General features: G+C 41.2%; 1 protein-coding gene across 4 annotated transcripts in view; it reads left to right on the forward strand.

Moving 5' to 3' along the window:
- The window catches only part of LOC130911149 (nectin-1-like), a 586,891-nt gene that overhangs the window by 497,547 nt on the left and 65,116 nt on the right, over positions 1-24,228 (forward strand). For 3 of the 4 annotated variants that reach the window (XM_057828909.1, XM_057828910.1, XM_057828912.1), the window contains 2 exons: positions 4,253-4,348; positions 7,648-7,749. In XM_057828909.1, coding sequence (XP_057684892.1) covers positions 4,253-4,348; positions 7,648-7,749 — 198 coding nt within the window. The remainder of the gene's footprint in view (positions 1-4,252; positions 4,349-7,647; positions 7,750-24,228) is intronic. The other variant, XM_057828911.1, reaches the window with a different exon arrangement.

Here is a 24,228-nt window from a genome sequence, read left to right on the forward strand (position 1 = left end):
AGGGATGGGCTGCAATGCCCCCCCATCCCCAAGCCCTGGGTTGGCGCCCGCGCAGCGTGTCCGCTCGTCTGCTTGGCTGTCACGTGTTTGGTTGGGCTCGCGTGCGGCTGGTTGTGATTGGGGGCGCTCGGGTCAGGGGTCCTGGTGCCGGGATTGGCAGTGGGGCGGCATAGGGTCGGTTGCCAACGGGCTTACACTCACAAGGGATTCACACAATTACTGGGTTCTAGATCACAGTGTTGATTTGTGTACACTCTACCCCCCCAATCACTTAGCTTATAGTGTCCCCCACCCCCTCCCCTTCTTTCCCTGGTCAACAGCACCCCCCATGGTGTCAACCGGGAATACAGCTAGCTGACGATAGCATCAACATATTATTAGTTAGTTTAGACGTTCAATCTTTTTCTTGTTGTTGCTTTTTTTCTGTTCCCCCATTACCCCTTCCTGTTTGCTGCTTTGTTATAATAAATTAGGTATGTTAAATGATCACAATGGGAGTATGTCAACTCTCAGTGTGAAACATTAAAACTGTTCAGACCAACCGGACACTTAGACTTCCATTCTCCGTGTCAAACAGCTGAACAGGTTAAAAAAAAAAAAAAAAAAAAAATCGCCTCTTGTACGACCTTTCGCCGATGGAGGACATTTTGGCAGAACACCGCTCCCCGGCCCGATGGTTTGGGATCCATGCTGACGACTCTAGAGTAGTCCAAAGTAGCGGAGAAAGAGTAGTGTTTCTTCCTTAAAAAAAATCTACTCAAGTAAAAGTAAAAAAGTATTGTGTGGTGAAACTACTCTCAGAAGTACATTTCTACCAAAAAGTTACTCAAGTGATGCTGTTAATGCTGTAACGGAGCAAATGTAACACGTTACTACCCACCTCTGTCCATGAGTGACATTTAGACAGACCAATAACCAAACCAATCCAAACTGCGCTGATCTCATCTCAACTGAACCCTTGTTCAGTCTTTTTTTTATCCTGGAGGGTGCGGGGTGAGCAGAAATAAAGAGCGTGAAAGAAAGAGTTAATTGGTGCAGTCATGCACAAATTTTCCGCGCATTAAATCGCAGGCTTACCCTTGCTGGAAAAGGTCATGTTATTCAATAAGGACACCAAGCAGCATGAATGAGAAGCTGAGAGTGGCGCAGATAAGCCATGTTTTTCTTCATGATCCGTGATGGCTTCCCATGTTGTGTCAGGACGTGACACGTGACTCCAGCTCACAACGGGACATCCTTCTGAAACAATTAGCACGGCACACGTCAAAGACTTTCAAGCTTTCAATCATGATGTACTTACCGTTTGAATGTGCCCTAATTACGCAGACTTGAATGGCATTGTGTGTCAAGACTGACATGTAGATTGGCTAACGGCAGGGTATTTCTCAACATGAGACAGAGTACCTTGAGGTGTATATCATCCGAAACGGGAATAGGGATATAAACACATTTCGACTGAATAGAAATGATCGAAATATGAGTTTACCAATAGAGGTGGTGGTGACCAGCTCAAATAGAATGGAAAAGACATTTTTGTTCGCAAAATAAAAAAGAAATTTAAGATGAAATAAATTAATCAAATAAAAAAGAAGCATTTGATTAATTTATTTCATTTTCTTAAATGTACAGTGGGGCAAATAAGTATTTAGTCAACCACCAATTGTGCAAGTTCTCCTACTTGAAAAGATTAAAGAGGCCTGTAATTGTCAACATGGGTAAACCTGAACCATGAGAGACAGAATGTGGAAAAAAAACAGGAAATCACATTGTTTGATTTTTAAAGAACTTATTTCCAAATTAGAGTGGAAAATAAGTATTTGGTCCTACAAACAACCAAGATTTCTGGCTGTCAAAAAGGTCCAACTTTTTCTAACGAGGTCTAACGAGGCTCCACTGTATTAATGGCACCTGTTTTAACTCATTATTGGTATAAAAGACACCTGTCCACAACTTCACTCAGTCACACCCCAAACTCCACTATGGCCAAGACCAAAGAGCTGTCAAAGGACACCAGAGACAAAATTGTAGACCTGCACCAGGCTGGGAAGGCTGAATCTGCAATAGGTAAAACGGTTGGTGTAAAGAAATCACCATTAGAAAATGGAAGACGTTCAAGACCACTGATAATCTCCCTCAATCTGGGGCTCCATGCAAGATCTCACCCCTTGGCGTCAAAATGATAACAAGAACGGTGAGCAAAAATTCCAGAACCACACGGGGGGACCTAGTGGATGACCTACAGAGAGCTGGGACCACAGTAACAAAGGCTACTATCAGTAACGCAATGCGCCGCCAGAGACTTAAATCCTGCACTGCCAGACGTGTCCCCTTGCTGAAGAAAGTACAGGTCCAGGCCCATCTGCGTTTCGCTAGAGAGCATTTGGATGATCCAGAAAAGGACTTGGAGAATGTATTATGGTCTGATGAAACCAAAAGAGAACTTTTTGGTAGAAACACAGGTTCTCGTGTTTGGAGGAGAAAGAATACTGAACTGCATCCGAAGAACACCATACCCACTGTGAAGCATGGGGGTGGAAACATCATGCTTTGGGGCTGTTTTTCTGCAAAGGGACCAGGACGACTGATCTATGTAAAGGATAGAATGAATGGAACCATATATCGAGAGATTTTGAGTGAAAATCACCTTCCATCAGCAGGGCATTGAAGATGAGACGTGGCTTGGTCTTTCAGCATGACAATGATCCCAAACACACAGCCAGGGCAACAAAGGAGTGGCTTCATTAGAAGCATTTCAAGGTCCTGGAGTGGCCTAGCCAGTCTCCAGATCTCAACCCCACAGAAAATCTGTGGAGGGAGTTGAAAGTCCGTGTTGCCCAACGACAGCCCCTAAACATCACTGCTCTAGAGATCTGCATGGAGGAATGGGCCAAAATACCAGCAACAGTGTGTGAAAAGCTTGTGAAGAGTAACAGAAAACGTTTGGCCTCCGTTATTGCCAACAAAGGGTACATAACAAAGTATTGAGATGAACTTTTGGTATTGCCAAATACTCATTTTCCACCATGATTTGCAAATAAATTCTTTAAAAATCAAACAATGTGATTTTCTGTCCCCCCCCCACCCCCCCCCCCTCATTCTGTCTCTCATGGTTGTGGTTTACCCATGTTGACAAGTACAGGCCTTTCTAATATTTTCAAGTGGGAGAACTTGCACAATTAGTGGTTGACTAAATACTAAATGCCCCAGTGTGTTGACTTCAGTTCTACGACACCTGTACAGTTGGTCCTATACAAGGGAGGTCGGGAATTATACCGTATTTTTGCTACTGTAGGGCGCACCGTATCAAGAGGCGCTGGCTCGTTTTGGGGTGATATTTTTACTATTTTACACACTCACAAGGTGCACCGCATTGTTGGGCTTATGAAAAACAGATGCTAGCATGCGCACTAGGAAGCACGCTAGCATGCGCGCTAGCGTTTTTTTCTGTTTGTTTTGTTTTTTTTTTTTAAAGACAGCAGGAGCAAAACAGGATTTCAATTGTACTTTTTCAAAGAATTAAAGAATTTAATTAAAGTACTTTATTAAAGAATTTAATAAAGTACTCACATCAATCTTAATCGATCCACAAATCCCTCAAAGTCCTCATCTTCTGCATCCGAATTGAACAGCTGGGCTAGGTCTCCATAACATCCATGACAATTTTATAAACACCAATTAAATTCATAGTGGAGAAATTGAGCCGAGAAAAAAGATAATCAAGACTTTTTACTATATACTGTACCAGGTTGCAATGTTGTTATTGAATAACAAAATATACAGTGAAGGAAGCTACCAGGGTTAAATGCTCCCGTCCTGTTCTAAGGCAACTTTAAGGTTGTCAGTGACATGTCAAGCGAGCACGACGGGCCGGTCGGCAATGAGTCTCCATAGACCCGGAGCACCTGACTCACTCATGCGCTTCTCCCTACCCCCCTAAACTCTACTCATATACCCCGCCTCTAACCTTTACCCCGCCATCTCATCCTTCTCACCTCAGTATCCAATTACAGCCCACTCTCGTTAGCACAGTGTCTGTCTGCAGCCTTTGAAAGGGCAAGGGCGCATGGCCGCCGCCGCCACGCAGCCGCCAAGTCCAGATCTATCAAAAGCTCAAGAAAGAGTGCAAAAAAGGCAAGTGCAGGCAGGCCTTCTTATTACAGAGTGCCGTGGAAGGTTAGGGGGACGTGACAGGCGGCTGGCGCTGTAGGTGCCTGGGTGTCACGTTGTTTTTGTGCTCTGTCTCCCTCTCAACAGGACCGACCTCCCGCCAGCTCACAAGCCCGCCCCGCCACCACCCAAGAAGAAGAACAGCGATATGAAGGGACACTTGACATCTGATGATATCCAGGTATGACCGCCCACTCCCTTCATCATTACATTAGGAAGAAAAAAAAAATGGCTCATAAAAGCTGACTTTAAAAAGTAAAGAATATTTTCAGACAGTGAAAGCGTAGTGCTATGTCGTGAATGTATCATCAGAAGAGGTCAATGCACCCTAAGAAAGATTGTGGAGAAGGGCCGATTCTAGACCTTGGGGGACCTGCAAAAACAGCGGACTCAGTCTGGAGTAGAAACATCCAGAGCCACCTTGCACAGGCGTGTGCTGGAAATGGGCTACAGGTGGCGCATTCCCCAGGTCAAGCCACTTTTGAACCTGAAACAGCGGCAGAAGCGCCTGACCTGGGCTACAGAGAAGCAACACTGGACTGTTGCTCAGTGGTCCAAAGTACTTTTTTCAGATGAAAGCAAATTTTGCATGTCATTCGGAAATCAACGTGCCAGAGTTTGGAGGAAAACTGGGGAGAAGGAAATATAAAAATGGCTGAAGTCCAGTGTCAAGTACCCACAGTCAGTGATGGTCTGGGGTGCCATGTCAGCTGCTAGTGTTGGACTGCTGTGTTTTATCAAGGGCAGGGTCAATGCAGCTAGTTATCAGGAGATTTTGGAGCAGTTCATGCTTCCATGTGCTGAAAAGCTTTATGGAGCTGAAGATTTCATTTTTCAGCACGACCTGGCGCCTGCTCACAGTGCCAAAACCACTGGTAAATGGTTTACTGACCATTGAATTACTTTGCTCAAATGGCCTGCCAACTCTCCTGACCTGAACCCCATAGAGAATCTATGGGATATTGTAAAGAGGAAGTTAAGAGACACCAGACCCAACACAGTGGATGAGCTTAAGGCCGCTATTGAAGCATCCTGGGACCTCCGACGAACGCCCCGGTTTCTTGAATGTTCCCCCACGGCGTGCTGGACGCAAGACATGCGCCTCCGTCCGGAGCAGAGCCAGGCCCCGAATACGGCGTGGCGAACTGGCCGGGGCGGGCGGATTATCCGGTACGAATGTAGCTGCCGCCACCGAGACGAGTGACTTTTTTTTTTTTTTTTTTTACCGAAATCACCCAACGGCAAAGCCCCGGATAAAAGAATAATGCAGTTTATACGACCACCATTCTTCATGAATAACATGGCAATCACATCAGTTTCACCTTCTATCTCTCATGGTTGAGGTTTACCCATGTTGACAATTACAGGCCTCTCTAATATTTTCAATTCAATTCCTTTATTGTCATTAGAGAGGCCTGTAATTGTCAACATGGGTAAACCTCAACCATGAGAGACAGAATGTGGGAAAAAAAACAGAAAATCACATTGTTTGATTTTTAAAGAATTTATTTGCAAATCATGGTGGAAAATAAGTATTTGGTCAAGACCAAAAGTTCATCTCAGTACTTTGTTAAGTACCCTTTGTTGGCAATAACGGAGGCCAAATGTTTTCTGTAACTCTTCACAAGCTTTTCATGCACATTTTCTGGTATTTTGGCCCATTCCTCCATGCAGATCTCCTATAGAGCAGTGATGTTTTGGGGCTGTCGGTGGGCAACATGGACTTTCAACTCCCTCCACAAATTTTCTATGGGGTTGAGATCTGGAGACCGGCTAGGCCACTCCAGGACCTTGAAATGCTTCTAACGAAGCCACTCCTTTGTTGCCCTGGCTGTGTGTTTGGGATCATTGTCATGCTGAAAGGCCCAGCCACGTCTCATCTTCAATGCCGTTGCTGATGGAAGGAGCTTTTCACTCAAAATCTCTCGATACATGGCCCCATTCATTCTTTCCTTTACACAGATCAGTCGTCCTGGTTCCTTTGCAGAAAAACAGCCCCAAAGCATGATGTTTCGACCCCCATGCTTCACAGTGGGTATGGTGTTCTTCGGATGCAATTCAGTATTCTTTCTCCTCCAAACACAAGAACCTGTATTTCTGCCAAAAAGTTTTATTTTGGTTTCATCTGACCATAACACATTCTCCCAGTCCTCGTCTGGATCATCCAAATGCTCTCTAGCGAACCGCTGACGGGCCTGGATGTGTACTGGCTTCAGCAGGGGGACATGTCTGGCAGTGCAGGATTTGAGTCCCTGGCGGCGCATTGTGTTACTGATAGTAGCCTTTGTTACTGTGGTCCCAGCTCTCTGTATGTAATTCACTAGGTGCCCCCGTGTGGTTCTGGGATTTTTGCTCAACGTTCTTGTTATCATTTTGACGCCACGGGGTGAGATCTTGCATGGAGCCCCAGATCGAGGGAGATTATCAGGGGTCTTGTATGTCTTCCATTTTCTAATAATTGCTCCTGCAGTTGATTTCTTTACACCAAGCGTTTTACCGATTGCCGATTCAGTCTTCCCAGCCTGGTGCAGGTCTACAATTTTGTCTCTGGTGTCCTTCAACAGCTCTTTGGTCTTGGCCATAGTGGAGTTTGGAGTGTGACTGACTGAGCTTGTGGACAGATGTCTTTTATACTGATAATGAGTTAAAACAGGTGCATTAATACAGGTAACGAGTGGAGCCTCGTTAGACCTCGTTAGAAGAAGTTAGCCCTCTTTGACAGCCAGAAATATTGCTTGTTTGTAGGTGACCAAATACTTATTTTCCACTCTAATTTGGAAATAAATTCTTTAAAAATCAAACAATGTGATTTTCTATTTTTTTTTCCACATTCTGTCTCTGATGGTTGAGGTTTACCCATGTTGACAGTGACAGGCCTCTCTAATCTTTTCAAGTCGGAGAACTTGCACAATTGGTGGTTGACTAACTACTTATTTGCCCCACTGTATCCTGAATCAATTATCAGGAGTGATTCGGAAGTGAAAAAACTGGATTGGTGAATCCTTAGAAGAAGATTTTATTTTTAGTGATGTGTGTGTAGCTATGTCTGTGTTGGTTGGGGTCACAGCCCCTGAAAAACACGCTTCGGAATGGGAAAAAAAAGAATGTTTATTTTCTCATTGTGGAAGGCCAACACTTGTTTTTGCATTTGCGCCTTGCTATTGCTACTGTTTGCATCATGCCTCTGTGCCACATGCAAGCAGTTTACTTGATCCAAATGCCAGGTTCTGCCGAGCAACTGAAGTAGAAATTGCTGTCAAGCAAACAATTCCTTGTCAAAGTTCAGATTCACTCACTGACTGAGTGAGTGAAGGATGGAGGGAGGGATGTCAGACCCTTGAGCGCAATGTAACACTCCAACTTGAACTCTGTATTCTCGTAGGAAGCACTTTTGGGGCAAAGTTAACTTTGTATCGGTCTACTTTTTGCATGACATAATCCAGATACACAAGTTGATAATTATTTGCACATCTCCTGCAGGTAGTGCATCTGGATAAAGACGAGGAGATACAGAAACTTCCCCTCCAACCGCCGTATTACGACATGGCCCCCTCCGAGTCGACCCCCTTCACCGATAAACTGGTGAGTTGTTGTCTCCGACGAGGGCGTGCCCTCGTCCGCTGCCTCCGGCCAGTCGTAATTGCCAACGACAGGCCGAGCTGGCCTGTGCTTCTGGAGAATTGATTCACACCCAACGCCTTTTGGAGTGCGATGACCTCCGTTCCCAGCAGGTCAAAGCGATTGGAGGCTTTACGATGAGCTGGCCATTGAATTCACTCACAATTTTACCGCATATTTAACATCGGTGCTTCATGTCAGGGCCTTAAAACTTTTGATTTGCCAAAAAAGAGGAGTTTTAAAATTACACTTTGTTGTTAAATCCGCTATTTAAAGATCTTGGGAAGGGCTTCCGTTGACTTCCGATACAGCGCCTCGTTGCTCAAAGGGAATGAAAGATAATCCCTGTTTTTCTGCGGTTTTAGGAGGGACTTTCAACATGCCTGATAACGCCTCGTCAGCGTAATACATTAATTACAGTACACTCAACTATGGCTAAGCTGGTTTGGTAATAATAGTTGAATTGATGTCAGAGGTGTTAGAGCTGCAAGCAGACCAAAATTAAGCAGAGATGACCGCTTCCAAGTTGTAAGCGAAGGAGGAAAAAAAAAACCTGCAAATTTAACACCTTGCTTTCACCAAATATGACTACTGTAATTTTCGCACTGTAAGGCGCACCTGACTATAAGCCGCCATCCACCAAATTTGGCACGAAAGCGACATTTGTTCATAGAAAAACCGCACTGTATTATGGGATATTTACACCAAAAGATATTAACCGGTAACAATTTATTTGACAGCGGCATCTATAGGCGTGCGAAATTTCCGATTCTTAGATTATTCGCTGTTGGGTCTAAACTAGGCTTAAACCTAAAAGTGACCCGAGAGAGGACGTAAATAACTGAGACAGGAGACAGAGAGTGAGATTTTACCAGACGGCCGCTTGGGGAGAGGTCGGAGAGAGCGCAACGTGCCAAATCGGAGTCTCACCGAAGTCTCTCTCTGAGCTCCTCATTCTGCCGTCTTTTTATTAGGGAACCGTTGTTATGTTTACACAACACAGTCATGCATTACATCAGTTGCAAGGGGTCATTGTGACGGCAGTTTGTGATTTGCAGCGTACCTCTAAGTGAAGATAGCAACTTTGTTTTGAACACACACACTCGCACACGATGTGGTTGGGGAAGTACGAACATGTACATTAGTCACGCCGCGTGAGTATGCATTGTTACAGTGTTTAACTATCATTCACGTCATAGCTTGGGAGTAGTTATGGGAGCGCATACTTGTACAACTGGCATAATAAGTGTCATACAGATAAGCTTATCTTACATTCGCGATTCGGCCGTGGAAGATTTGAGAACGATTCACAAACATCCAAATTCCGATTATTAAATTATCCCAGGTAAAGCGGAAATACAGTCAGCGCGGTCTTCAGGACGCAATGACGAACTGACCGAGAGTAAATATCATGTTCAACTCATGCTGCCAGATAAAAAAAACAAAAAAAACAATCATACCTGACTGTGACCGTCAGCCGCTACAAACAGCGCCCAGTTGCTAGTTGCTACAAACATACGGCAACATACGGCTATGGTAGATACCACATATATCTAGAACTAGATGTGAAAAGACAGACGACGGCCGTGTTAGATCATATACCAAGAACTAGATGCCCAATGACAGACTTTCCCGCGCTAGTAAACAGGTGCCATCTTAAAGCAGTAGACTTCTCTAGAAGGCTCTGTTGTAGCGAACCTAATTACTTTTTATCTGGAAAAAAAAAAAAAAAAACATCAGCAAAATCTTGACTTGAATCTATCTTTAAATGATGAAACAGTTTTAAAACTTTCACGTCTAAAGTAGACAGAAGGGAAATTATGGAATAACGGGAGCAATTTTAACATTAAATTAATTGAATGTAGTTTAAAGCTGCCGATACAGAATGGGGACTTGAGTATTTTATTTACTGTTTTTAACGGTTTACTTGATACTGAAATAGTAGTTTGTTTAGCCTGAGAGGATTTTTGAACAATTTTGGAAGTAGTGTATAAAAAAATTAAAAACGGTGGGGGGGAGTTGTGGTGCATCAATAATCGATTTATAATCGAATCGGAGCCTCTGAATCGTAATCCAATCGTTAGGTGCCCAAAGATTCCCACCCCTAGCGGCATCATACGACTGTCATAAGACCAAATGAACCACCATGAAGCTTTGAACCAATTGGCTGCAAAGCTTTATTGCTTCAAGAAGCTTTATTTGGCCATCACTGCTCCCTTGGGGGAGACAGTCAACCTCTGCTGCCACCTGCTGTCAACACTGTTGTTGTCCAACACATGCCTCCTAGCATGCATTGTAGCACTACAGATATAAAGAACTATCCAAATTCATGTTCTGTGCCAATTATTTCTTCAGTTACTGTTCCAGTTGTTTCATTCATTGCTAGTTATGGTATTTGGCAGTTTTGTTAATCTTACTTTAACTCATTTGCTCCAGAAACTTATTAATATGTTCTATTCTTAAATGCTTCATTGTCCCAAAAACGTATCTGTACGTCTTTTTTTTTTACAAAAGGCATCTATAGCTTGCGATCTATCTGAGTAACAAAAAAACAAGGCTCCAAACCCATTTTAAAGCAATAAAACTTGCCACTGGAGGGCAGTAGTGCATTTTATAAGACCCGCAACCCGATTCAACAGCAATGAACGGCCGGGCAGCACGGTCAGAGCGCTGGCTGCATGATGCCAGGCGACACTGCCACCAAACAAAACAACCGAGAGGACGCCTGGGAGGCTAGCTGTTGGACGACCGAGCAAAACAAGTGGGACCTCCAGTGCAGCGGCTCGCTGAGCAGACCCTGCAGAGATGCAAAAATAATCCATCTTTGTGAGACAGAAAAAATGGCTGGGAGGAAATGACTTTAAAAAGTAATTAATTACAGTTACAAATTGCTTCTCCCAAAAAGTAATTGCGTTAGTAACTCAGTTACCTGAATATAAGAGAAATTAGTTACTTGGCAAAGAAACTGGTGATAATTTTCATGTTTTTTTTCTCAAAAAAAAAAAAAAAAAAAAAAAAAAAACAGGTCACCCAATGTGAAGTTTAAAGGGTTTTTGGGACAACTGGCCCTAGCCCAATTCTTTACCCTAAACTTAACCAGACACAGGGGTATTGTGGATATTGCGATAACTAGATAGTAACCTTTGCTATGTGTGGAAGTCATTTAATGTTGTGAATCAACCGTTAAAGTTGTTAAAATTGCTCCCGTTATTGCATTAGTTCCCTTCTGTCTATTTTCGACATGTGTAAGTTTTAAAACTGTTTCATCATTTAAAGATAGATTTAAGTTAAGTTTTGCCGATTTAGGAGTATTTTAGAGAAAAAGTTACTTAGGTTCGCTAGGAAGATTCTCTACAACAGAGCCTTCTTGAGAAGTCTACTGCTTTGATTGCGGCTGTTTACTTACGCATCTAGTTCTTTTTTATATTTGTTGCTAATGCCATCGTGTCTGTCATTTGCATCTAATTCTGTATATATGTACCCCCAGCCAAACTATGAAAAAAAACTGCGACTTATAGTCCGAAAAATACGGTAGTGTTATCCGGCAAATTATCTCACTTTTGAAAGGATGTAAAAGATCCGAGCTGGACATAAATGGAGTTAGTGATATAATTTGCCGGCTAATTTCCCTTATTGTCTAACCCTGAACAGCCCATTTTATGAACCCCTGCCTTAGACCTGTCGAACCCCTATATTCTCCTTATGGCGACGTAGTCACACGCTTTATCCCGGCTGTCTGCACGCTGGCTCACCTCAACTCCGCCTCCCACTAATCCGCCATAATGACTTGACGTTTGTGTGGCTGGCGCGTGAAGATAAGTGTAGCATCACGCCGCTGCGTGTTGACCATGAAATGACTGCCTTGTTACATCAGGCGCTCCCCACCCCTGGGAACGCTCCAGTCCCCCCCACTCCCTTTGCAGCTTTAGTTTGCTTTGGCTGGAGTCCCTGGTTTGAGTTACACAAAGTCTTTTGGGGGGCTTTAAACAATGAGCATGAATTGTGTGTTTAGATGTGTGTGTGTGAGTTTGTCTCGCTGGGCGTTATGTAAATGTTTGACGGAGCTATGTGACTATAGCTGATTCAAAGCCACTTTTTCCATTGCATTTCTACGCCGCCGAGGCCGTTCGACACGTGGGGGTTGTCATCTTAACATGTTGTTAACACTTGCCTTTCATTCACAAGCTTTTTCTTCTGTGGATCATTTTTGGTTTAACATTCAGTCAGTATTCGGTCAGCTAGTTGAAGTGGAGACAAGCGCCCAGAAAGATTCTGTGGTGGCATTGTGTATCTGCTGACAGTTCTGATATTTTGGATGTGTTTATCTGAAATCTGATGTCCAGTTGTAAGATTAAGTTATGTCTACAGTGGCTAAGAAGTGTCACACACACACACACACACACACACACACACACACACACACACACACACACACACACACACACACACACACACACACACACACACACACACACACATATATGGCAGAAAACACTCAGGTGACTTGAAGTTCCGCTCTGAGACCGATATGCATGTGTGATACATCATTGGAAAGCTTAAAATCTCGATTTTTGGGGGGAAGAAAAATTCTGAACAGGAGGGCTTTTTTTTTTTTTTAATGTTTTTTTAAACAGCAAAACCCTATCTGGAGGTGAGAGCACGCGAGAACAGAATTACAGACGCCATGACTTTAACGAGATATTAACGAGAACTTACTTTGTTTTGATCCAAAAACTCCGTTTAGCATGTATCACCGAGTGTCAAGACACAGCTGTGAATCACCACAGCTGGATTTTTGGGGGATTTTATGGGTGAAACACGGCAATAGAACAAGGGTCGCAATGCAGAAATCGCAGATTTCAAGGAGTGGTCGAGATTTTCTTTTTCATATATTTACCCTTTTAAACGTTTTATTTTTCAACTTGTTTTTGTTTGGATCAATTATTTATCATCTAAAATATTGGAGAAAATGCGACAGTACCCAAAAAAAAAAAAAAAAAAATACAATTAAGCGATAGTTTTGAGGTAGATATCCGTGACTTTTTTACAGACGCCATTTTTTTCAATGTGATATAATTTTTTTAATAGGTTAAAATATGTGAGTGGATAATTTTTTAAAGTTTTTTTTTTTTTTAACGAAATATGAGACATCAATTAGTGATTCTAAGCTAAAAACGGCAGTCATTTTGAATAATAAATATAATTAATTACCTTGGTTTTTATGGCGGGGTTGAAACAAAAGTGGTCGCGCGACGTCTGTAAACGGGGGTTTTCAGGGTAAAACGGACAAATTAAAAATAGTTCGGGGGCTTAATCCGCCACGAATCTGCTATGGCAGCATATAGACATATTGTTCTATCAAACACAACAGTTGTTTTAGCTTAAAATACAGCAGTTCCTTTTAGAGAGGAGTGCAAGAGCAGAAACTGCTTTTTCAGTCTTGTCTGTGTTTTCCGCCAAATATATGGCGGAAAACACTCAGGTGACTTGAAGTTCCGCTCTGAGACCCCGAATTTGGCCAACTTTCAAAATTGCCCGATATGCATGTGTGATACATCATTGGAAAGCTTAAAATCTGAATTTTCTGGGGGAAGAAAAATTTTGAACAGGAGGGCATTAAAAAAATATATAAATAAATAAACAGCAAAACCCTAACTGGAGGTGAGAGCACACTAGAGCAGAATTACAGACGCCATGATTTTAACGACATATTATCGCATACTTACTTTTTTCGATCCAAAAACTCCATGTAGCATTTATCACCGACTGTCAAGACACAGCTGTGAATGGCCACAGCTGGATTTTTGGGGTATTTTATGGATGAAACATGGTAATATAACAAGGGTCGCGATGCAGAAATCGCAGACATCAAGGAGTGGTCGAGATTTTCTTTTTCATATATTTACCCTTTTAAACATTATTTTTTTTTTTTCAATTTTTCTTTGTTTGGATCGATTATTTATCATCAAACATATCAGAGAAAATGCAACATTAACAAAAAAATATAATTAAGTGATAGTTATGAGGTACATATCCGTGACTTTTTTACAGACGCTAATTTTGTCATTGTGACGTAATTTGTTTAAAAGTTTAAAATATGCGAGTGAATGTTTTTTTTTAAAGTCGTTTTTTTTTTTTTTTAAACTTAATATTAGACATCAATTAATGATTCTAAGCTAAAAATGACAGACATTTCAAATAATAAATACAATTACTTACCTTGTTTTTATGGCTAGGTTGAAGCAAAAGCGGTTGCGCGACGTCTGTAAACAGGGGTTTCCAGGGTAAAACAGACAAATTAAAAATAGTTTTGGGACTTAATGTGCCATGAATCTGCTGTTGCAGCATATAAAATACAGCAGTTAATTTTAAAGAGGGGTGCAAGAGCAGAAACTGCTTTTTCAGCCTTGTCTGTGTTTTCCGCCCTATACATACATACTGTATATACAGTATATACTGTATATATATACAGTGCCTTGCAAAAGTATTCGGCCCCCTTGACTCTTGCAACCTTTCGCCACATTTCAGGCTTCAAACATAAAGATATGAAATTTAATTTTTTTGTCAAGAATCAACAACAAGTGGGACACAATCGTGAAGTGGAACAACATTTATTGGATAATTTAAACTTTTTTAACAAATAAAAAACTGAATAGTGGGGCGTGCAATATTATTCGGCCCCTTTACTTTCAGTGCAGCAAACTCACTCCAGAAGTTCAGTGAGGATCTCTGAATGATCCAATGTTGTCCTAAATGACCGATGATGATAAATAGAATCCACCTGTGTGTAATCAAGTCTCCGTATAAATGCACCTGCTCTGTGATAGTCTCAGGGTTCTGTTTAAAGTGCAGAGAGCATTATGAAAACCAAGGAACACACCAGGCAGGTCCGGGATACTGTTGTGGAGAAGTTTAAAGCCGGATTTGGATACAAAAAGATTTCCCAAGCTTTAAACATCTCAAGCCATCATATTGAAATGAAGGAGCATCAGACCACTGCAAATCTACCAAGACTCGGCCGTCCTTCCAAACTTTCTTCTCAAACATGGAGAAAACTGATCAGAGATGCAGCCAAGAGGCCCATGATCACTCTGGATGAACTGCAGAGATCTACAGCTGAGGTGGGAGAGTCTGTCCATAGGACAACAATCAGTCGTACACTGCACAAATCTGGCCTTTATGGAAGAGTGGCAAGAAGAAAGCCATTTCTCAAAGATATCCATAAAAAGTCTTGTTTAAAGTTTGCCACAAGCCACCTGGGAGACACACCAAACATGTGGAAGAAGGTGCTCTGGTCAGATGAAACCAAAATTGAACTTTTTGGCCACAATGCAAAACGATATGTTTGGTGTAAAAGCAACACAGCTCATCACCCTGAACACACCATCCCCACTGTCAAACATGGTGGTGGCAGCATCATGGTTTGGGCCTGCCTGCTTTTCTTCAGCAGGGACAGGGAAGATGGTTAAAATTGACGGGACAATGGATGCAGCCAAGTACAGGAACATTCTGGAAGAAAACCTGTTGGTATCTGCACAAGACCTGAGACTGGGGCGGAGATTTATCTTCCAACAGGACAATGATCCAAAACATAAAGCCAAATCTACAATGGAATGGTTCAAAAATAAACATATCCAGGTGTTAGAATGGCCAAGTCAAAGTCCAGACCTGAATCCAATCGAGAATCTGTGGAAAGAGCTGAAGACTGCTGTTCACAAACACTCTCCATCCAACCTCACTGAGCTCGAGCTGTTTTGCAAGGAAGAATGGGCAAGAATGTCAGTCTCTCGATGTGCAAAACTGATAGAAACATACCCCAAGCGACTTGCAGCTGTAATTGGAGCAAAAGTTGGCGCTAAAAAAGTATTAACGCAAAGGGGCCGAATAATATTGCACGCCCCACTTTTCAGTTTTTTATTTGTTAAAAAAGTTTAAATTATCCAATAAATTTTGTTCCACTTCACGATTGTGTCCCACTTGTTGTTGATTCTTGACAAAAAATTAAAATTTTATATCTTTAAGTTTGAAGCCTGAAATGTGGCGAAAGGTTGCAAGGTTCAAGGGGGCCGAATACTTTTGCAAGGCACTATACACACACAAACACACACACACACACACACACACACACACCCACACACGCACACACACAATATACTTGTACTTCTAGATAATTTTGTTGCTTTGTATCTCTTAAAACCTAAAAATAATTACATTTAAATACATTTTTCTCAATCTTATCTCTTTCACCCGATTCCAATACTTTGAAAATGATGTGATCGAAACCCATTTCAAATCACGTGATCGGATCGGGGACATCCCTAATCCTTAGGAACAACAAAAGATCTTAAAAGTTCTGAATTATGTAGCCCTTAAACACTAACATTTTAAAAGTATATTTTTCAGCCTATTCCGATCCTCTGAAAATGACGTGATTTGGCCCGATCTCTGAGCAAGTCATCGGATCGGTGACATTTATATAAAAATTTACACACCCCTGCAAAAATGTTACTTTCTGCGCACATTTTTTTCTCTCTGGATCTATTCACGTCTCATTCCAAACCTTCCTTCTGTATGTCAGAGTAGTTATCAGCTGTCATTTCTAAATATATTTCCCCTTGCTGCCAAATCACAGGTGCACAAACCCTAGGGAAAGGTAAATTAGCAAAGCACTGACAAGACGAAATTGGGTGTGATCGTGTAAATTGTCTCAGTGCCAGAAATACAACACAATACAAAAAAAGACATGGTTACAGAGCAACAACAATTTGATTCTTTTTTCTTGCAAAAACACGAAACACAAGCTAAATACATATTCATCACCATCTGACTGAATTTACCTGCCTGTGCACCTTTTGCTCTGGCCAGAACAGAGCAACCATGTCCTGCTTGCTTCATATTTATTCAAAAATTGTTGATTCATTCCAACCTACTGATATTTTACAAACAAAGTGAGTTATCATGTAAAGTAGAGAGTAAAAACATGGTCAGCGCAGCCTTGATAGCAGATGGTCTTGCAATAGAAGCGAGTAAAAGGAATATGTTAACTCCAACTATGCAGCCGCTGCCGCAAATGAGCAGTCGGACATCTTCGCAGACATCCTCCAAGGCCAAGCAGGCCTAATCCTGACCCCAAGGGCGTAGGTTTGCATAGGGACGGTAGGGACATAACACTACCAACTTTTTAGGGTTCTTTAATTGTCCCCACCAACTTTTAAGCAACCTTATTTGCATTATATAATGAGTTCTGTTATATAGGTGATTTAGATTGTCTTCCCATATGATGTAAGGATAGAAATGACCCAACCATTATTAAAGGAATTATTTTCATTATATTCACTTACATTTATCCCTTTTCACTTGCTCAATGAGACAGTCCATTTTTCCCCAAAAACGCACGTATGATTGGCTGATGACTTGCCCCTCCCCAACACACACATGCACTCACAGCCCCGACAGAAATACATGTCGACAACATGCCGCCTCCTCCACCCCTTTCACAGGGAAGTGATACTAGACGTTTTTTTTCGGCCAGCAGCAGCCACTGTAGCTTTTTTTTTTTTTTTTTTTTTTTTTTTTTTTTTTATGAGTTTGGCTGTGCTTGTGAACAAAAGCAGTAGTGTTTTACCTAAAGGAAAGCTCCATATTTATTTTATTTTTTTGTTATTTCCTGACTTAGACATTTTTTCAGTTATATTTAATTTCTTTATTTAGACGGACAATGTTGAGTGGCAAATGTTTATTTTTTTTGTATTTCTGGATGGTTTATATATTATTAACAAGTTTGTATTGAGTATGTTATGTAATTTGTGTTCAAATGTTGCTCTTTAAATTTGCAAATAAAATCCAGACATTTCTTCTGGAAGTTTTGAAAATGTTTTTTTAGTAGTTTTTGAAAATAAATGTTTGAATCGAACGGTGTATAACTTGAACCAATACATATGAAAGTAAGTATAATACAGATTTATTTTGCAATGATCAACTAATTAGGTTCATATCACTGTATATCTGTATGGTCTTATTAATGTACCGTCCCCCCCAGAAAAGTGTTCATGCATGTTATGCTGTTATATGGTCCCTACCAATCTTGAGACCAAACTTACGCACTTGCATGAAGCCCACCAAGTTTGAATTAATTCTAAATTGAAAAGTCAAAAAAACATTCAAAAAAAAAAAAATGCTAAAAGTTGCCAGGCCTCTAGGCATCATTCGGCTATTTCATTATTTTTATATCATGACCCTAACTCTTTTGCTGCCTTTGACGGCGAAATACCGTAATTTCCTGAATATAACGAGCACTTTTTTTTTCTCCCCAAAATCAACTTGTAAAATCATGGTGCGCAATATAAACGGGTACAGGGATGGAGACAAAAATATATATATATTATATATACAGTGGGGAGAACAAGTATTTGATACACTGCTAATGGGTTTTCCCATTGGCAGTGTATCAAATACTTGTTCTCCCCACTGTATACACACACATATATATATATATATATATATATATATATATATATATATATATATATATATATATATATATATATATATATATATATATATATATATATATACATATACAAAGGCCGATTTTTTTTTTTTTTTTTTTTTTTGACACGGCCATGTTGTGTTGAAGAAACATATGCGGCGATCCGTTGCCGACCATTACGGTACGTCACCATTTTGTTTCGGTTGTGGCGAGCTAGGGAAGGAGTCGGAGGTGGAGTATCAAACAATGTAGCTCATCCGCGTTGCTTTATTGACATTTAGGCTGCAACAAAATACCGTAGCAATGTCTGTCTCATATGCTCATATGCAACCCGCGGAATCTGGCTGCTCCCTCAACAAAATACCTCCCTCCAGGAACTATACAACGTGCCAACATAAGTTCCGCCGGTGAATTCTGTTATAACTCGCTACACGGTAATACTTCACTCTGATTGGTCGAATTATTTCATCTGTGTTAAATTCTGCTTTTTTCACTCTTCATAAAGCACAGAATTTAGTTTCTTGAACTCATTTGAGTCAACGTTTATTGTAGCTCCGCAACTCGGACAATAGCAAACGTAACACAACACAGACTTTCTGTGTCCGTCAACTACAGTGGGGCAAATAAGTATTTAGTCAACCACTAATTGTGCAAGTTCTCCCACTTGAAAATATTAGAGAGCCCTGTAATTGTCAACATGGGTAAAAACTCAACCTTGAGAGATGATGTGGAAAAAAAACAGAAAATCACATTTTTTGATTTTTAAAGAATTTATTTGCAAATCATGGTGGAAAATAAGTATTTGGTCTATACCAAAAGTACATCTCAATACTTTGTTATGTACCCTTTGTGGGCAATAACAGAGGGCAAACATTTTCTGTGACTCTTCACAAGCTTTTCACACACCGTTGCTGGTATTTTGGCCCATTCCTCCATGCAGATCTCCTCTAGAGCAGTGATGTTTTGGGGCTGTCGTTGGGCAACACGGACTTTCAACTCCCTCCAGAGATTTTCTATGGGGTTGAGATCTGGAGACTGGCTAGACCACTCCAGGACCTTGAAATGCTTCTAACAAAGCCACTCCTTTGTTGCCCTGGCTGTGTGTTTGGGATCATTGTCATGCTGAAAGACCCAGCCACGTCTCATCCTCAATGCCCTGTTGATGGAAGGTCTTTGGGCAACACAGACATTCAACTCCCTCCTCACCCTGTGGCGTCAAATGATGACAAGAACGGGGAGCAAAAATACCAGAACCACATGGGGGGACCTAGTGAATGACCTATAGAGAGCTGGGACCACAGTAACAAAGGCTACTATCAGTAACACAATGCGCCGCCAGGGACTCAAATCCTGCACTGCGAGACGTGTCCCCCTGCTGAAGAAAGTACACTTCCAGGCCCGTCTGCGGTTCGCTAGAGAGCAATTGGATGATCCAGAAGAGGACTGGGAGAATGTATTATGGTCAGATGAAACCAAAATAGAACTTTTTGGTAGAAACACAGGTTCTCTTGTTTGGAGGAAAAAGAACACTGAATTGCACCATAACCACTGTGAAGCATGGGGGTGGAAACATCATGCTTTGGGGCTGTTTTTCTGCAAAGGGACCAGGACGACTGATCTGTGTAAAGGAAAGAATGAATGTGGCCATGTATCGCGAGATTTTGAGTGAAAATCTCCTTCCATCAGCAAGGGCATTGAAGATGAGACGTGGCTGGGTCTTTCAGCATGGCAATGATCCTAAACACACAGCCAGGGCAACAATTGAGTGGCTTCGTAAGAAGCATTTCAAGGTCCTGGAATGGCCTAGCCAGTCTTCAGGTCTCAACCCCATCGAAAATCTGCGGAGGGAGCAGAGGTTGCGCTAGACTTTTTCGTTGTCTGTCATTTTGACTGACAGGGTCATAAAAATCCGGTCATAATCTATTTTTACCCGTCACTTAAATTTTTAAAATGATGATAATGACATTGTGATGATCGTTTGTTTGGCATTTGGCCGAGCGCGTTACCGGCTACGACACAGTCACGTGACAGAGGCATGCGTTCCGGCTTGAATAGAGAGTTCACTGAGAGCAGCAGAGCTACAGCGGCTGGACACAGCAATTCGAGCTAACAAGACTCTTAACATTGCATATCGCTTCAACATATTCAATAGTATTTAGTTTTCATTCATTTTAAATTAATATTCTGTCCGAACAAGCTTAACAGAGAATCCAAACCGTGCCATCACACATCAAGCAGATGAATATGTAACTTTTTCTCCGCAGTGACAAAAACAGCTGACTGTGGCCCCAGTAGGTAGGCTACTTATGGAACAATGAAATTAACAGTTCACCTGCTGTGGCCTGAACGGAGTCTTACACCTTCCTCCTGGTGCGCATGGACTTGAATTGCGTGCCCGCTTGTGCAGTCCCTGTTTTTTCACCTCTTTTATCAACACCATCATCGTTTTGGGGCTTTTTGAAGAAACTTTGGACACTCAGTTGCCTTGACATTTTTCCGAGTAAGGCCAACGACGTCATGCATCATGAGAGAGAATAGCTAATTAATATGCTCACTCGCCACCCTGTGGTCTGGGGTGTGAATTGCAACCTGTCAAAATGACAGATGGACTTCAGTTTTTTCTGTCACCGTTTTAAAAAATCGGTCAACAACGGAAAATATTCGGTTAACACGACCCCTGGGAGGGAGTTGAATGTCCGTGTTGCCCAACAACGGCCCCAAAACATCACTGCTCTAGAGGAGATCTGCATGGAGGAATGGGCCAAGCTTGTGAAGAGTTACAGAAAACGTTTGACCTCCGTTATTGCCAACAAAGGGTACATAACAGAGTATTGAGATGAACTTTTGGTATGGAACAAATACTTATTTTCCACAATGATTTGAAAATAAGTTATTTAAAATTCAAACAATGTGATTTTCTGTTTTTTTTTCACACATTCTGTCTCTCATGGTTAAGGTTTACCCATGTTGACAATTACAGGCCTCTAATATTTTCAAGTGGGAGAACTTGCACAATTAGTGGTTTAATAAATACTTTTATTTGCCCCACTGTATATCTGTCCCTGGGGAAACTTAAATCCAAATAACAATAGTTCCTATTGTTACTGTCGAGTCGACAGCGATGAGCTCTCTCAGATTTCCGACTTACGTTTTCACTTTCATTTTACCGTATCAATCCATGGAGGAAACATTTATTCATCATGGTGAAACGAGCAAGTTATACAGCAGCCTTTAAAAGAAAAGTCACATCTGTTTTGTTTTCTCCTGGATTCTGGTAAGTACAAGATGTTATCAGATCATATTATTACCGTACATATTGTCACTTTACGGTAATGTTTTGAACTACCAATGTGCTATGCTTGTGCTGTGTTTCACCAGTCAGTAAAATGACATTTCTGTATCTGTACACGAGCTCTGTTTTCTTGTATTCATCTATTTATTGGTGCTAAAATTAGGGTGCGCGTTATACACGCGTACAATAATGTTCCCTAGATTTTACAAGTAAATTTGGGGTGCGCGTTATACATGGGTGCGCCTTATATTCGGGAAATTACGGTATGTCCAATCCATGTTGACTGGTAAGGTTTGCAGAGATCCGAGTCAAAATGGATTACATGTCTACTGCTGTCAAAGGTAGAGAATGGATTAAATAGGATAGGAAAATTACTGCAACTTAATGTTTTTGTTTTGTTGTTGTGTTTTGTTTGTCCGCCCTTTTTATATGGCGGAAAACACAGACAAGACTGAAAAAGCAGTTTCTGCTCTTGCACTCCTCTTTAAAAGAAACTGTTGTGTTATAAGCCAAAACAACTATTGTGTTCAAACTGCTGCTTTGGCAGTTATGATTTAAAAAAAAAAAAAAAAAATTATAAATGGCTAATCTGAACTCGCTGGGCCTTATTCAGTAACTAAATACTCCTTTTCCCCTGGATGACTTCATTTAGAGCTCGTGAGTTATTGAATGTATCAAATTTCAGCCTCAGTAGAGCTTAAATATGTCAACCTGATCATGCTTGGACTCTAAGAAACCTTCTGTAAGATTCAATTTTTTAGGCGTGAGGAAAATGTGATTTTCCCACTTGCGATTTTGGGAGGGACGTGCAGCGCGCCGGCTGTTGCTAATGACGATTCTCTGGGGGCAAAACACTGTCTGCCAATTCTCAATGCGAGGCGGCTGTAATTTTCCCCCTGATTGCACCCTGCTCGTGACAAATATTCCAGATATTTAAAAAGGCAGCCGGCGCGGAACGCCAGCGACGACGGCGGAGAGATGTGAATTATTAACATCCATTTCTGTAAAAGCCTCAATCTTTTCCCTGTAATCCTGCCATGGATGCAGATGGAGAGCAGCGAGGTGGCATCGCATCGCCATCCGTTCAAAGAAGGCGCGTGTAGATGCAAAATTCATATCTGTCTTTAATTTTATTGATCGCTTTCATAATTTATTGGATTCCTCCAACGTACCGAAGCCGTGTTATATGATTCAATTGTCAAGGATGAAAATTATTTTTCTTTTCTATTTTTTGCCCTGATTGCTGTTTGACTGCAAATGGAACCTACATTTGCATTTTGCTGAAACTTTTTCAGCTTTTATTGAACTTTAAGAATACATTTGCAAGTCAGTTTGCAGGAGCAGTTTTGGACCTTTTATCCTCCTTAAACAGGAAAATTTGTTTGAACTCCTTGGCTTACAACTTGACAAAATCACCCACCATTGCATTTTTTTCTCCCCTTAAGGCAGTAATTCTCAATTATTTTCTGTTACGCCCCAGGAAGACGTAAACGTTTCGCGCACCCCCCCCCCCAACTCTCTGCCGCCACTGTAAATATTATCATTTGTCTATAAAATTATTATAAGTAACCATATGTATAACATTGTGTCCTTATGTATATTAAAGGGAAAAAAGTATTACCATATTGGCCCGAATATAAGACGGTATTTTTTGCATGAAATAAGATTGAAAAAGAGGGGTCATTTTATATTCGAGGTCTAGACGTTATAACCATTCACGACGCTAGATGACGCCAGATATCATTGAAGCGATGTTCTGTTATGACGAATCTCAGCTACTCTCCCCATTCACGACGCTAGATGGCGCCAGATATCCTTGAAGCGATGTTTTGTCATGACAGATCTCAGCTACTAGTTTTACCAGTTTGTATTATTTTATTGCAACGTTTTTCCTTATTCAGATTTGTTTCAAGACTACAGTTACAGTTAGACTTATCTTTGATGGTTAATGTAGTTATTTCAATTTTGTTGTTTTATCACAATAAATTGGTTTATTTACATTTAAAAAACCAGAAGCCATTCATTTACGAATGTGATTGCACTGTAGTTTACATATCTAATTGTTCAGATATTACCTTAATTTCCCGAATATAAGGCGCACCCATGTATAACGCGCACGCCAAATTTACTTGTAAAATCTTGGGAAAATTATTGTACCCGTGTATAACGCGCACCCTAATTTTAGCACCAATAAATAGAAGAATACAAGAAAACAGAGCTCGTGTACAGATACAGAAATGTCATTTTACTGACTGGTGAAACACAGCACAAGCATAGCACGTTGGTAGTTCAAAACATTACCATAAACTGACAATATGTACGGTAATAATATGATCTGATAACTTCTTCAACTTACCAGAATCCAGGAGAAAACAAAACAGATGTGACTTTTCTTTTAAAGGCTGCTGTATAACTTGCTCGTTTCATCATGATGAATAAATGTTTCTTCCATGGATTGATACGGTAAAATGAAAGTGAGAACGTGAGTCGGAAATCCGAAAGAGCTCATCGCTGTCGACACGACGGTAACAATAGGAACTATTGTTATTTGGGTTTGAGTTTCCCTAGGGACAGATATATTGTTGACGGACAATGGGGAAGTCTGTGTTGTTACGGTTGTTATGGTCAGAGCTGCGGAGCTGCAATAAACGTTGACTCAAAT

Source organism: Corythoichthys intestinalis, unplaced genomic scaffold, assembly GCF_030265065.1.
Source record: "Corythoichthys intestinalis isolate RoL2023-P3 unplaced genomic scaffold, ASM3026506v1 HiC_scaffold_23, whole genome shotgun sequence".
Taxonomy (NCBI): Eukaryota; Metazoa; Chordata; class Actinopteri; order Syngnathiformes; family Syngnathidae; genus Corythoichthys; species Corythoichthys intestinalis.